The sequence below is a fragment of the Podarcis vaucheri genome (assembly GCF_965113315.1).
Source record: "Podarcis vaucheri genome assembly, chromosome: 8".
Taxonomy (NCBI): Eukaryota; Metazoa; Chordata; class Lepidosauria; order Squamata; family Lacertidae; genus Podarcis; species Podarcis vaucheri.
The window spans coordinates 94,075,242-94,090,857 of record NC_138766.1 but is presented as its reverse complement, the minus strand read 5'-3'; the positions used below and the strand labels follow the sequence as shown (position 1 = coordinate 94,090,857).

The 15,616-nt window shown below is 53.7% G+C and overlaps 1 protein-coding gene and 1 long non-coding RNA gene across 2 annotated transcripts in view; both read right to left on the bottom strand.

Moving 5' to 3' along the window:
* Nucleotides 1-4,854: 4,854 nt before the first annotated feature.
* On the bottom strand, nt 4,855-5,503 carry LOC309539090. Its single transcript, XR_014222684.1, has 2 exons — nt 4,966-5,503; nt 4,855-4,927 (listed from the first exon to the last, which is right to left on the bottom strand). It is a non-coding gene; the product is annotated as an uncharacterized lncRNA (long non-coding RNA).
* A 2,378-nt stretch (nt 5,504-7,881) lies between these two features.
* PPP1R16A (protein phosphatase 1 regulatory subunit 16A) overlaps nt 7,882-15,616 on the bottom strand; it is a 39,784-nt gene continuing 32,049 nt past the window's right edge. Inside the window, exons 7-10 of the mRNA XM_082235716.1 lie at nt 13,564-13,639; nt 12,756-12,885; nt 11,372-11,531; nt 7,882-9,904 (exon numbers count right to left, since the gene is read on the bottom strand). Coding sequence (XP_082091842.1) covers nt 9,521-9,904; nt 11,372-11,531; nt 12,756-12,885; nt 13,564-13,639 — 750 coding nt within the window. The 3' untranslated portion in view covers nt 7,882-9,520. The remainder of the gene's footprint in view (nt 9,905-11,371; nt 11,532-12,755; nt 12,886-13,563; nt 13,640-15,616) is intronic.

The following is a 15,616-nucleotide window of genomic DNA, read 5'->3' as shown; positions in this document are numbered from 1 at the left end:
TCTTGGGTGGCGCTGTGGGTTAAACCACTGAGCCTCTTGGGCTTGCCGATCAGAAGATGAGCTCCCGTTGCTCGGTCCCTGCTCCTGCCAACCTAGCAGTTCGAAAGCACGTCAACGTGCAAGTAGATAAATAGGTACCGCTCTGGCGGGAAGGTAAACAGCGTTTCCGTGCGCTGCTCTGGTTCGCCAGAAGCGGCTTAGTCCTGCTGGCCACATGACCCGGAAGCTGTACACCGGCTCCCTCGGCCAGTAAAGCGAGATTGACAACCATATGTCAGGAGTGCTCTGATGGTGTTTCCTGCTTGGCAGGGGGTTGGACTCGATGGCCCTTGTGGTCTCTTCCAACTCTATGATTCTATGATTCTATGATTCTATGAGATGAGCTCCGCAACCCCAGAGTCGGTCATGACTGGACCTAATGGTCAGGGGTCCCTTTACCTTTTCCCAAGGTAGTCGTGCTCTGGTCCAGGGGGTCACGAAGAGTCGGACACGACTAAACGACTAAACAACAACAGGGTAGTCTCTATGGGAGTATATTATATTTACTTATGGGGTATCAGAGTTTTTAGGGGGCTAACCAGGTTGGGATAGCTGGGATAGCAGGCTTGTTGGTTTTTGAATGTCTGATGTAGATTTTTTTCAGTTTCGTTGTTCTGTATGGGACAAAGACAATAAAGATTATCGTATCGTAAAGGGTTGCCACGTGCTGCTCCATGAATTCAAAAACCCACCCAAGAGCCGGAAGGCACCTTGAAAGTCAGCCCTTTGCTCGGCTCAGGATCAACCATGCAACTCGATCAGGACGGCTCCGGCTCACAGCTGAGCTTCAAACCAGGGACCTGCCACTCACAGCTCATATGCTCCGCCGTCACACTGCAGGAGCTCAAGTGGCTGAATTTCCAGGCCATCTCCTCCGAGGAAGCACGCCACGGCCGCCTCTCGGTGTCCATGTGCTTCGGAAGGAACAGACTGTGCAGGTCAACAGCTCCTCGCTTGGCACAGGCCAGGCGCTGTTGCCGGCGGGCACCGAGCAGACTGCTTGGCACCTATCAGGCTGGTGATGACGCCCTGTCTTTTGACGGAGGCCCCCCTGCTCTGCTGGCAAACCCAGAGCTCTGAGCACCTCCCACAGCCATCCTTCAGCACCCAAGGCAGCTGGGAAGCGTCTCCAATTGTCACCTCTTTACTCTGCGCATGGAAGTCACGAAACCAGACCCCACAGGGCCTCCTCCCTCGCTGTCCTCAAGACACTGTTGGCATCTGCCAGCTGGGGCAGATTTGGGGAAGAGATGGGGAAGGAGGGAGCATAAGGAAAGGGCGCAGGATCAGGCCAGAGGCCCATCGAGTCCTGCATCCTGCTGTCCCAGCTGCCAACCAGGCGCCCTTTAGGGGAAATCCCACAAGCAATGGCTCTCCAGGGATCCAAACAGGGGACCTTCTCAGTTGAGGATCGATCCTGGGACCTTCTGCGTGCAAGACAAGTGTTTTACAAAGCCACTTCCGCCCTACGAAAGGTGGTGGTGTTGCGGGCTTCACGCCCCCACCACGCACGCGGCAGCTGGCACTAATCCCCAGCCGTGTCATCCCCTGGACAGCCAATCAGCTGGCTTGGGGGCGTGGCCTGCCCTATTTAACGCAGGATCTCCCTCTTTGCCACCTGCCAGCTGTTCCTGCTTCCCACCCTCCCGCCCTATAAGGTTTTCGTTGCTATGGACCTCGGTTGGTCGCCATTGAGGGGCCTGATGGGAATTTTTCCACTTGGCAAATTGGCACCAGCCCCTTGGTTTTCGCCCACCTCGTAGCAAATCGTCACAACTTTCTGGGTATCGGTGGTTAGGCATTGGTATTGCTCTGTAGATGGAAGAGGGGAGGTAGCGCCATCACCTGCCCCACATATTGAAGGATATATCCAATAAAGGATTCCAGGGAGTGTGGCTCTGTCTGAAGCCTATGGAGGTGAGGGCCTAAGGCACGCTCCCTATTGGTGACCCCGGGGGAGTTCCTAGCTAATGTGCATCAGCAGGACTCCCCCTACTGGTGATTAACCCTTCCCGGACTTCAAGCGGAAGGGCTGAAGTCGGAATAGTCAATTAGGACCAATGCCTAAGCCAGTGTTTCCCAACCGGTGTTCCGTGGCACACTACTGTGCCGTGAGACGTTGGCTGGTGTGCCGTGGGAGGGAGGCGGGCGAGTCAGGCAGTGAGAGGCGGCGGCGGCGAAGATCCGCGTTGAGCCGGGGGCGGCTCCGCGGTGGTGGTGCCGAGCGGCGGGGCAGCGCGTGCAAAAGGGAGGAGCGCGAGACAGCGGAGGAGGAGGAGGCCGGCATGTCCGGGCAGCAGCAGCAACAACAGCAGCAGCAACTCCCGGCGACGGCTCCTCAAGCCCCGCCGCCCCCTCCTCCGCCCGCTATCGCCGCCACCACCACAACAGCCGCCGCCGCCTCAGTTGCCGCCGTCCCTCAGTCCCTCGCTCTGCTGCCTCCTCCCACCCCCAAAGCTTGGAGGTTCCCCGGCAAGGGGGAGGGAAAAAACTTTCACTTTCGTGCGTCCCTCCCGGCGTGACGCTGCGCGCTGACGTCACGGGGCTGTAATGGTGGTGTGCCGCGAGATTTTTTTCATTAAACAGGTGTGCCGTTGCCCAAAAAAGTTTGGGAAACACTGGCCTAAGCTAATACCGCTCATTCCTGTAACCAATAAAGTTGTGGCCTTATTTAGCCCATTAACCTTTATAATTGTGTCATTATTTCCACTGGGGATGGGCAGGAACTCACCACGCAACTATGCTGTGCCCCTTCCCTAGCTCCTGCGTGGGCAGACTGCAAAAGCTTCTGGTGACTATAGCAAGAGCTGCCCATTCCTTGATGCCAGGCTGGGGTGCCAGGTTAGAGGTTGGTATAATGCGTACCACTAAAAGGAGAGGAAAATAGTTGGCAAGAAGGAAGCAGACTCATCCCTCGCATTTCGCCCGCCCCCTGCAAGAAAGAAAGAGGACAAAAGGGGCCCCTCCCAGTTCCCATGGTCCGTTGTCTGCTAGAACCTACAAGCAGAAGGTCCCAGGTTCAATTTCTGACATCTCCAGGAAGGGCTGGGAGAGACTCCCTGCCTGAAACCCTGGAGTGCTGCTGCCAGCCTGTGCAGACAACACTGGTTTGACTCTGGATAAGGCGACTTCTTAGATTCCAGATGAGTGACGGCTGCTCACACAGACCCCTTGAGCACCTATTTCACCTCCTCAACTCCCCTTGCACCGTTAATGATGAGGGCATAACCAGTATTCCTGAAAATAACAAATCCCTATTAACTTCTATGTTTATTTGAACATTGTTATTTTCGGGAATACTGAGAAATAACAAAGTAAAGAGTAATAAGCAAGAGTTGTACAAGATTATGATTCTAGCTGGAATGGCAGTTATTGCTTTGGGATGGAAAGAAAAGGTCAAACGGAATATGGAAAATTGGAATGATTATGTTTTTGAATACGTACAATCAGAAATATTCGCACAGATAGTGGCAGAGGATAGATGGGAAAATAAATGCCAAAGAATCACAAATAAATGGGCATTTTACAGGAACTGGATAGAAAGAGGGGAAGCCAACTCTAACATACAAGCTCGAATGAACAGACTGTGTACATGGATAAAGATATGAAGAAGGAAGGCCTGACAGGGTGGGGAGGGCTGGAGTGGGGAGGGAGGGGGAGGGGGGGAAGTAAACCGGGTGGTATTTTGAACTGATTTTTATGTAAGCCTTTTTTTCAGAAACCATATATATTAATGTTATGTAGTTGGGCATTGTAGTATGAATGGATTTTGTTCTGTATTCTTTGTTTTATAGAATATATATAATAATTGTCAGGGGTTCAGGAGCAGAGGCGAGGGCAAGGGAGGAAACAGAGAGCGAGGGGGAGGAGGCAGAAGAAAAGATGAGTGATGACGACGACCCGAGATCTCCGAGTCTTTCCAGTGAATCAGAAGATTCACAGGAAGGAGCGCCAGTGGCCAGAGCAAGGGGGGAGCTTAGGGGGACACCCCAGGAGGAAAGGGCCAGAGGGAGCTCAGAGGGGAGCAGTTGGAAATCGGGGCCAGCATCACCAGCAGAACGCAGTGGAGAGGAAGGGCGCCAGGTACCGAGTTCTGGCAGCTCGCAGCAGGAGGGAGGACATGAGTCAGGAGTGGCCACACCTCCATCGGGGAGCGAGGAAACGGTCAGGCGGCAAGTGGAAGGTTGGGCGCGCGCGCCAAGTTCAAATGCACAGGAAGGTGGCGCAGTAAGCAGCCCGGAAAGGGAGCCAGGTCCTAAAGCCCGGCGCAAGGAGACAGAAGGGTCCGGGGGGTCAGCGTCAGAAGCGTCCCGAAAGGAAGAGACCACGGGGGGCAGAGGGACCCAGAGAAGAACGGTCAGGCAGAAAAGGTGGAGTAAGGCTAGGGTACTTAGCTGGTGTACAAGGGGCGGAGACTCAGACGGAGCTTCGCCGGTCTAACCCTTAAGACGTAGAGCTGCACGCAGCCGCTTGAGAATGGAAACTGTAACTCAATAAAGACTTTTACAAAGTGACCGCTGGCTAGCGTGATCCTCTGTGAGCTGGGATCTGGAAGCAGCCCTGACAATAATGTTATGTTACTAAGCAAATTTAATAAAACAGAAGGGGGGAAATGATGAGGGCATAATGGTGCTCTGCAGTAGTGGGAGAAACATTCACAGCAGGGTTCGGCTCCCATTGGTGCAAAGCCCCCGCACAGCTTTGTCGAGCCGTAACCCCGTTGTCCCCCCCCCAAGCTGTGCAGAGGGGAGCAGGAGTGAAGGCAGGAGACCTTCACTCAGTACAGAGACCAACACAAACACAACCAGACGTCTGTTGGATTTGTTTGCCAGAAACACTTTTAATGGTAGAAAAGGGTCGATCCAAAAGCTCCCCAGGCCCCCACTCCCTCCCCCAGACAGCAACCCGGGAAAGTGAGAGCCTCACTTTGGGGGCCAAAGGCACATTGCTGTGGGGCAGCCTCTGGCGGGATGCTCTGCGGTGCAAGCCCTGCAGAAGTGAGGAGTTTGTGTGCAAAAGCGGAACCGGCGAGGGTCCGAACTCCTGCTAAGCCACACCAGGCATCTTCCTGGAGCCCCGGCGACGAAGCTAGGCTGCCTCAGCATCCCTGACGCAACTCTGGCCAGGAGAAGAGGAAGGGAAGAGGAGAGACGACGCTGTTTTCTACTGGAAGGCACGGTTCCTCTGTGACCGCTGGGTTCCTGAGAGCAGCTGAACAAAGTTCTCTGCCCCAGGGGAGCCCAGGCCTCGGGAACAAACCACTTGCATGGAAACACGGCTCTGCAAGGGACAATTTGCTGGCTTCAGAATCACAGAATTGTACGGTCGGGGTGGGACTTTCTCCATGGTGAAACCGCTACTGGTTTGGATGGATCGAAGGCTGAACCCTTTCAGCTCACAGCTCCTGCCTCGCTTCCCGGCGGTGGAACCCCAAAGCAAGCTCCCTGGTGTGAGAATCAGGTTCTTCCCTGGCTTTTTCTGGCCCACGCAGGACCAGTCTGAATAGTTGGCCTTGGTGAAGATGTGACGTTTTCATCCCCCAAAAGTTTCTGATTTGAGGTTCTATTGAAATGAGGCTGCATTTTAACGTTGTATTTTAATCTTGTGTTTAAGTTGTATCTTAATCAATTGTTTTATATCTGGTGTTAGCCGCCCTGAGCCCGGTCTTGGCTGGGGAGGGTGGGGTATAAATAAAATTTATTATTATTAATATTATTATTATTATTATTATTAGGATGCCAGCAAAAGGGGCAGGGAAAGAGATCTTGGGCTCTTCTCAGCGACACAGGGCACCATAGGCCTCTTTCTGCTGCAAGAGAGACCTCGTTTGGGCCGACGAACTGGAGGCGCAACTCCTGGGTGGGAAAGCACAACAGCAGCAACGCAGAACGCCCAGCCTACACTGCAGGGCTGGAGAGGAGTCAGAGGGAGACTTCCTCCTCCTCCAGAGGAGCAGCTCATCAGCCTCACCTGCTGGCCTCCAGGGGGCTGAGGAAGCAGGATTCCCCACACGGCAGGTCGCAGAATTGCAAAGTTGAAAGGGACCCCCCCCCGGGGTTATCTAGTCCAACTTTTCATACCAAGTGGGTTGCTAAAGTGCTTTGACACGTAACCTGTGGGCCGCACACTGCCCTGCCGCGTGGGAACAGGGAGCGGGGTCTAAATTTGATGCCCCTCAACCCTCTTGCTGCCTTCCCAGAGATAGCCAAGTTCGGTGCCAGGCTTTGGGAAGGAGGAACAAGGCTCTGGCAGGGTCTTGGAGCCCTGCCACCCGCTTCCAAAGTCATGGAAGGGCCAGACAGAGGGCCTTCTCGGTAGTGGCACCTGCCCTGTGGAACGCCCTCCCTGCAGATGTGAAGGAAATAAGCAGCTATCTGAAGGCAGCCCTGTTTAGGGAAGCTTTTAATATTTAATGCTGTACAGCGGTACCTCGGGTTAAGTACTTAATTCGTTCCAGAGATCTGTTCTTAACCTGAAACTGCTCTTAACCTGAAGCACCACTTTAGCTAATGGGCCCTCCTGCTGCCGCCACTCCGACGGAACACGATTTCTGTTCTCATCCTGAAGCAAAGTTCTTAACCCAAGGTACTATTTCTGGGTGAAGCGTATGTAACCTGAAGCGTATGTAACCTGAGGTAAAGGTAAAGGTACCCCTGCTCGTACGGGCCAGTCTTGCCAGACTCTAGGGTTGTGCGCTCATCTCACTCTACAGGCCGGGAGCCAGCGCTGTCCCCAGACACTTCCGGGTCACGTGGCCAGCGTGACGAAGCTGCTCTGCTCTTACCTTCCCGCTGGTAAGCGGTCCCTATTTATCTACTTGCACCCGGGGGTGCTTTCGAACTGCTAGGTTGGCAGGCGCTGGGACCGAACGACGGGAGCGCACCCCACCGCGGGGATTCGAACCGCCGACCTGACGATCAGCAAGTCCTAGGCGCTGAGGTTTTACCCACAGCCCCACCCGCGTCCCAACCTGAGGTACCACTGTATTGTTTTTAACACTTGACTGGGAGCCGCTCAGAGGGGCTGGAGAAACACAGCCAGATCGGCGGGGTATAAATAATAAAGTAGTAGTAGTAGTAGTAGTAGTAGTAGTATGGAAAGCGCAGCTAGTCTTTGGGAAGGAAGAAGGAAGACCTCCGGAACGAATTAAGTACTTAACCCGAGATAGCACTGTACAGCATTAAATTTTAAAAACTTCCCAAAACAGGGCTGCCTTCAGATGTCTTCTAAAGATAAGATAGCTGCTTATTTCCTTCACATCTGAAGGGAGGACGTTCCACAGGGTGGGTGCCACCACTGAGAAGACCCTGTGCCTGGCCCTTCCATGCCTTCGGAAGCAGGAGGGAGGGCTCCAAGACCCTACCAGAGCCTTGTGCCTCCTTGCCAAGCCCTGGCACCTTGCTTACCTGGCTTTGGGATGGCAGCACTGGGGGTGGGCATCAAATGTTGCTGAGTGCCCCCAAAAAGGCCCGAGGGCCGCATGGACCGCCCTAACCTGGTGCAACTCCCAAAGCATCCCCAGGAGGGAGGGAGACCCAAAGGAGCTCTCCACTTTCCTGTAGGAGGAACTTGAAAAAGGGGGACGGTGGGGAGGAAAATCTCCTCGCCCTCTTTCTTTTTCTGGGAATTCTTTTTTCCCTTTGGGGTGGGGGAGGAGAGATGCAACACAGCCAAGCTCCTGGCAGGAATTCAGCTGTCTCCTGGGCATGTGCAGAGGGGAAGGAAGGCCGAAAGACCACCTAAGTTGGTCCTCAGTAGAGGGGCGGATTCCCAGCACCCGCCCCATCTTGTGGCCAGCCCTCGGTGGGTTGACGAGGATGCTCAGAGAGAGAGAGAGAGAGAAAGAGGTCACTGAATTTATTGCTTTATCAAAGACAGGGGGAGGGAACACCAGGATGAAAAATATAAACAAGTCATTAGAAGAAGAAAAACACTGTCAATTTTTTAAGACAAAAGAGGGTACAAAAGGTAATAGAAAAATCCACGAGCAGCCTTTGCCAGCTGGTTGGCCCCTGGATCTCAGCCCAGCTGGGGGCTGATGGGGGCTGGAGTGCAAAGGCTGGCGAAGGCCACATGGTAAAGACAGAGAGAAACATCCTCGAGACACAAGGCTTGCGACTGCCTTTTGAAGGCAGCCAGGCATGATCAAAACAGGAGCGCTTTGCCCAAGAGGCAGCCCCCCTCTGAAGAGGCAGGCCTGTCCACTTGCCGGCTATGGGGCCAGCAAGCAGCTCCGCCGCTAGAGCAGCCTCAACCCAGGAGCAGGAGAGCGGCAGAAGGCCAGGGCTGCGTCTAAGGCAGCAGGAAATTAGCGGCTGCTTCCCCTGTCCATGTCAGAAGCAGCCGGGGATGCTTTGCGGTCACCGTTGTCGGGGCTTTGAGGGGCAGTGAGAGGCCAGAGGGACCAGGACGCACACAGACACCAGCTCTGCCAGACCCGCCCAGGGCTGGACTCGAACGAAGGGCGATGGGGAGAAGTCCCTTCCCTTGCCTTCCTCACATCTGCCAAGGCACAGGTGCCCCTCAACTGCCCCAGTCTCAGAAATGGCCCCACTCTCCAGCAGCTGAGGGCCACTTTGCCCAAGGAGAAAGCCATTTCCCCGACTGGCGCTTCCCAGCACGCACTTCTTCTCTGCAACGGATCGGCTCCGAGGAAGATGAGAAGGGCATGGTGAGGGGGCCTGACAGAACAGGAAAGGGGTGCCCCACACGCAGTGTTTTGGGGAGGGTTGGTATGCCTCCACCCTCCTGCCCCCTTTCCCGCCGGGATGGCAAGTGGTGCATTACAATCCCCAGCTCCCTTGTAACACCCACTCATTTCAGAGACACAGAAAACTCCGCAGAGAACATTCAGCATGATTTTGGGCAAACCGGATCCTGCAGAGGCGCTCAGGTCCCCTCACTCCGTGGGTCCCCTTTCCCCAGGAATCCTGGCCTCCTCCAGGCGATTCCGGAGCAGCCACAACCTGCCGCTACTTCCCTGTGCAAGGGCAGAGCAGCCCACTGGAACAGCACCGGGACAAGGGCATTGGCCTCCACTTGCGCCCTGGCCACCAGCGCAATGGACGCAGCAGAATCTCCTTGTTCGTCGTCCCCAAGACCTGCCAGGACAGCAGCGCAGGGACTCTCCCTTCAGAACTGACAAGAGCACCCAAACTGCCCGACAGCTGCCTCCTCCAACACAGAGAAGCCGTTCCCTTGGGGCTGCGCACGCTAGCATGCATTGCCGCATTCCAGAGACCAACACGCAGGGAACTGTAGTTTGGCAGGTGATATTTCTGCCCCGGTGACCGCGGGGAGCTGGGGTTTTCCGCCAGGCTAGGGTGCTGCCTCTCCCGCAGACAAGCCCTTGGGGAGCAGCTGGCTTAGGCTGCTGCATCCAAGCCCCAGAGGCACCGGGCACCCACCAGGCGCAGCCAGGAGGGGCGCAAGGCCTGGTTCAAAGGGTGCCGAGGAGGAAGAGGAGAGCCTCCCTCCCAGCTCACATCAGCCGACAGCAGCGCTTCTTCTCCACCGGAGTCTCTTCCACCGGGGCGGTCAGTTTGAGGAGCGGGGGGTCCCCGCTGGCCGCCGTGAAATACACAGAGTTGTGCTCCGAGTCCGGGCTGGGGGCCTCGCCAGGGCCCAGTGAAAAGTCCTCCGCGTGGGGCCTCTGCAGCTTGGCGGCCACCCGCTGGCGCTTCAGGTCGGCCAGGGTGTGGCGCGCCTTCTCCTTGCTGAGCCCAGCCGGCGGATCGTCCTGCGTGGCCATCTGGTAGGAGATGCTGCGGTCCAGGCGCTTGGAGTAGAGGTGCTTGGGGTGGGCTGAGCCGTTGCTCTCGGACAGCTGCTCCCCAGGCTCCACGACGATGGCCGGCTCAGCGTCCTGCCAGGACAGAGGGAGGAAGGATGAAGCCATGGCACCTCCTCCCCACCACCACCGCACCGTGATGACACCAAACTGGGAGGGGTGGCTAACACCCCAGAGGACAGGATCACACTTCAAAATGACCTTGACAGATTAGAGAACTGGGCAAAAATAAACAAGATGAATTTTAACAGGGAGAAATGTAAAGTATTGCACTTGGGCAAAAAAAATGAGAGGCACAAATACAAGATGGGTGACACCTGGCTTGAGAGCAGTACATGTGAAAAGGATCTAGGAGTCTTGGTTGACCACAAACTTGACATGAGCCAACAGTGTGACGCGGCAGCTAAAAAAGCCAATGCAATTCTGGGCTGCATCAATAGGAGTATAGCATCTAGATCAAGGGAAGTAATAGTGCCACTGTATTCTGCTCTGGTCAGACCACACCTGGAGTACTGTGTCCAGTTCTGGGCACCACAATTCAAGAAGGACACGGACAAACTGAAACGTGTCCAGAGGAGGGCAACCAAAATGGTCAAAGGCCTGGAAACGATGCCTTATGAGGAACGGCTAAGGGAGCTGGGCATGTTTAGCCTGGAGAAGAGGAGGTTAAGGGGTGATATGATAGCCATGTTCAAATATATAAAAGGATGTCACATAGAGGAGGGAGAAAGGTTGTTTTCTGCTGCTCCGGAGAAGCGGACACGGAGCAATTGATCCAAACTACAAGAAAGAAGATTCCACCTAAACATTAGGAAAAACTTCCTGACAGTAAGAGCTGTTCGACAGTGGAATTTGCTGCCAAGGAGTGTGGTGGAGTCTCCTACTTTGGAGGTCTTTAAGCAGAGGCTTGACAACCATATGTCAGGAGTGCTCTGATGGTGTTTCCTGCTTGGCAGGGGGTTGGACTCGATGGCCCTTGTGGTCTCTTCCAACTCTATGATTCTAGGATTCTATGATTCTATGATTCTAAGGACAGACTCCAAGGACAGACAGAGGGAAAATGTTAAGTGACCTTCCCCAAGAGATCAGAATCCTTCTTGCTGGGGAAGCTAGACTAAGGTTAACAGATTTTTTTCAATGAATCCTGGGACAGTTTAATTAATTAATTAATTACTACACGTTCGGGACATTGATTCTGCAGCATGGCGGTGGCAGAGGGGCGGCCACCGCCTTGACCTCAACCGCCTGCATTCGCTCCACATTTCCCCTTACTTTTTAGGAGGGGGAAGTGCATCTTATAGAGCAAAAAATACAGTAATTAAAAAATAAGTCCTCCAATTAAACTGAAACTCAAGCTGGAGCTGATTCGAAGGCAAAGCTGCTTCCTTTTTTGAGGCTGTTTTGATTGTGGGGGGAGACATAGAAATGGGGTGTGTTATTACAACAGAGCGGCATGGCTGTTGAGAGCAAACACGGACGGCTAGTCAAAAGGGCAGGGGCTAAGCTCCCCCCCCCCCGGTCAGGATCAGGAACCCCCCTCACCAAGACGTGTGGCTGGAGCTCAGCGTCCGTCTGCCTGTCCTCGTCCTCCCCTTCGCTCTCCCGCTGCTCGGCCTGCTGCTGCCAGACGATGGCCTCCTTCTCGTGCTCCTTGCGGTAGAGGTTGCTGCGTTCGGTCACACTGACTCGCCTCACCACTTTCCTGGAGAGGGAGGGAAAGAGGGGCAGGGAGGGGGTGAGAACCGCTTCTGCACAAGTCTCTCAAAGCAAAGAGAGCCTCCAGAAGAATGGCAGGTGAAGACGTTGGGCTTTTTGGAGCTGGCCAACCTGACTGGGAGAATCCGCAATCAGAAAGAAGATTGGAAGAAATGTAAAGATTATTTAGCTAAATACTAAATAATATAAGTAGATTGGGACGCAGGTGGCGCTGTGGTCTAAACCACAGAGCCTAGTGCTTGCCAATCAGAAGGTCAGTGGTTCGAATCCCCGCGACGGAGTGAGCTCCCGTTGCTTAGTCCCTGCTCCTGCCAACCTAGCAGTTCGAAAGCACGTCAAAGTGCAAGTAGATAAATAGGTACCACTCTGGCGGGAAGGTCAACGGCGTTTCCGTGCGCTGCTCTGGTTCGCCAGAAGCAGCTTAGTCATGCTGGCCACATGACCCAGAAGCTGTACACCGGCTCCCTTGGCCTATGGAGCAAGATGAGCGCCGCAACCCCAGAGTTGTCTGCGACTGGACCTAATGGTCAGGGGTCCCTTTACCTTTACCTAAGATAATTAGAAGTCACTTGAAAGTATCAAATAGGCTTAGGATTAGAATAAGAATGAGTTGTACAGCATTATGGATTTAGACTATTAAGAAAAGAGAAGATGATAGTAAACTGAAGGAGTTAATTTTATTAGAAAGATGGTTTTGGAGAACTGTTAGAAGGTGATACAATGAAATTCAGTTAGGGGGGATTTGAGGAAGTCAGAAAACAATGAAAGTTAGATTGGGTTTTAGAAGTAATAAGAGTTTTGGTTTTTTCAGTATTGTAATTTGTTTTCTTGTCTGTGTTTTTTTGTTATATTTGTTATAAATGTGGAAAATCAATAAAAAAAATTGGGGGGGGGGAGAGCGCCTCCAGAGAGGTTTTGCTCCGCCTCCCCACTCATAAATTCATAGAAGGGACCCTTAAGGTCTGGTCCACCCCCTGCAAAGCAGGAATCACAGCTGGAAAACCCCTCCAAGCTCCCAGGAAGGAGAGGTCCAAACCTTCCACTGTCAAACAGCTCTCGCAGCCAGAAAGTTCCTCCTAAACTCAGAATCTCCTTTCTTCTCATTTGAGCTTGATAGGCTATCCTATCACTCCTCTTCCTCCTGCCCTGCCCTTCTGGGCCTGGCAGGCTCCTCTGGCCCCACACATTGAGCCCACACTGCATGCCATACCCTCGGCTTCCAGCGCTGGAGGTGCGTCGCTGCAGCAGGGACTTGTGCTTCTCGTGGGACTTCATGATGGCGTCGTGCTTGTGCTTCAGCTCCATGAGTTTGGCCCGCACTTCCTCGTCGGCACACACGTCTGGCAGGAAGAGGAAAGGCGAGAGTCAGGAACCAGGGGCGTGGGGGACATTCTGGACAAGACCCTTCTTCCCTCCATCACCTTTGCCGAACCTAGAGCCTCCGCCCAGGAGCAAGGACACGGCACGGCAAGCCCGGTCTAGCAACACCCTCGCTTCCAAGATCTAGATCTAGAGCCGTTTACCTTCCCTCTATAAAGCGGTACCTATTTATCTACCTGCACTTAATGGTGCTTTTGAACTGCTAGGTTGGCAGGAGCTGGGACCGAACGACGGGAGCTCACCCCGCCGCAGGGATTCGAACCGCCGACCATGCGATTGGCAAGTCCTAGGCGCTGAGGATTTACCCACAGCGCCACCCGCATCCCTGCCCCCAAACTGCACACTGACAGAAGGCATAAGATGCAATAAGATGAGATTCTCCCTGCTGAGGTTTGCACTAAGGATTTTCCAGAGTGCAACCACCAGTGCCCAGCCCCAAGGAAGCAGGAGAAGACTCTGCCCTGGGAAGGGGTGGAGTAGCAAAAAAGAAGCAAGGTCCTTGTTCTCTTGGCCTTGAAAGCTATTCGCCGTTTGCACCGCAGCCGTCAGCATCAACAGAAATAAAACGGGCCTGGACCCAGGAAGGCAAAGCAGCTGCCCCAGTTCTGATGCACATACACACACCCCAACCTACTCACCAAGTGGCGTCTCATCCAGCACCGACTTGCCGTTGAGATCTGCTCCGTGAGCCACCAACAGCTCCACCAGGTGAATCTGCCAGCAGGAGAGAAGAGGTTTTAGCAAAGGGAGGCGGCCGTGACAGGGTGAGACAGTCGCCAGGCTGCTGGGATCAGCTCTAATAATAATGATAATGATAACAACAACAACAATTTATTTGTACCCCGCCCATCTGGCTGGGTTTCCCCAGCCACTCTGGGCGGCTTCCAACAAAGATGAAAAATACATTAAAATGTCACACATAAAAACTTCCCCGAACAGGGCTGCCTTCAGATGTCTTCTAAATGTCAGGTAGTTGTTGTTCTCTTTGACATCTAGTGGGAGGGCGTTCCACAGGGCGATTCAGAAGCCCTGCGGCCTCCAGCCATGGAAGCAGAGCAGAGCTATCCTGGCTAGAAGCCATCTGTCTCACTAGAGTGGGGCATGCTCTGGTTATCTCCCGCTTGGACTACTGCAATGCGCTCTACGTGGGGCTACCTTTGAAGGTGACCCAGAAACCGCAACTAATCCAGAATGCGGCAGCTAGACTGGTGACCGGGAGTGACCGCTGAGACCACATAATACCGATCTTGAAAGACCTACATTGGCTCCCAGGACATTTCCAAGCACAATTCAAAGTGTTGGTGCTGACCTTGAAAGACCTAAACGGCCTCGGTCCAGTATATCTGAAGGAGCATCTCCACCCCCATCTTTCTACCTGGACACTGAGGTCCAGTGCCGAGGGCCTTCTGGCGGTTCCCTCCCTGCGAGAGGCCAAGTTACAGGGAACCAGGCAGAGGGCCTTCTCAGTAGTGGCACCTGCCCCGTGGAACGCCCTCCCACCAGATGTCAAAGAGAAAAATAACTACCAGACTTTTAGAAAACATCTGAAGGCAGCCCTGTTTAGGGAAGCTTTTAATGTTTAATAGACTATTGTATTTTAATATTCTGTTGAAAGCTGCCCAGAGTGGCTGGAGAAACCCAGCCAGATGGGCGGGGTATAAACAATAAATAATAGATGATGATGATGATGATGATTGACAGTCCTCCTCCATGAATTTGCCTCATCCTCTTTTGAAGCCATCTAGGTTTGTAGCCATCCCTGCCTCATGTGGGAGGGAGTTCCAGAGTTTAACTGGGCGCTGCATGAAGAAGCTGAGTTAGGTGAATCAACAAGCTAAGGCAGCTTCCTGTGTTACTTCCTGTGTTACTGGGGGGGGGGTCTGCTTCCCGCTCCCTTCCAGAAGGGCAGAACTGCTATTCTACAGCTGAGATGAGTCTCAGGGCCCTTAAGAGTCTTCCCTTCTCCCGAATGTCATCCTTGCAGCTTCAACCTTCTCCTGTTTCCTGGCACTCTTTCAGGTCACTGGAAAAGAATCAACTTACCTGTAAAAACTTCCCCACCCCTTGGACTTACATGGGCTCCCAGGACGCTTCCGAGCACAAATCAAAGTGTTTGTGTTGACCTTTAAAGCCCTAAAGGGCCTCGGCCCAGTATATCTGAAGGAGCGTCTCCACCCCCATCGTTCAGCCCGGACACTGAGGTCCAGCTCCGAGGGCCTTCTGGCGGTTCCCTCACTGCGAGAAGCCAAGTTACAGGGAACCAGGCAGAGGGCCTTCTTGGTAGTGGCACCTGCCCTGTGGAACTCCCTCCCACCAGATGTCAAAGAGAACAACAACTATCCAACTTTTAGAAGACATCTGAAGGCAGCCCTGTTTAGGGAAGCTTTTAATATCTGATGAATTATTGTATTTTTATATTTTGTTGGAAGCCGCCCAGAGTGCCTGGGGAAGCCCAGCCAGATGGGTGGGGCATAAATAATAAATTATTATTATTAGTAGTAGTATTACTTTTCCTGCGGTCTGTTCAGCTCTGCCCATCCTCTCTCTGCAGAGTGCTGGCTTTGCAGACCCTGAACCTGCCCATGGCTTCCCCAGTGTTGGGATTGCTCTAGCAAACAGCGCCAGAACCCTCCTGCAGAGCTCCCGTACCCACGGCGGCCTCTGCCAATGCCCGGAACGGCTGGCTAATTG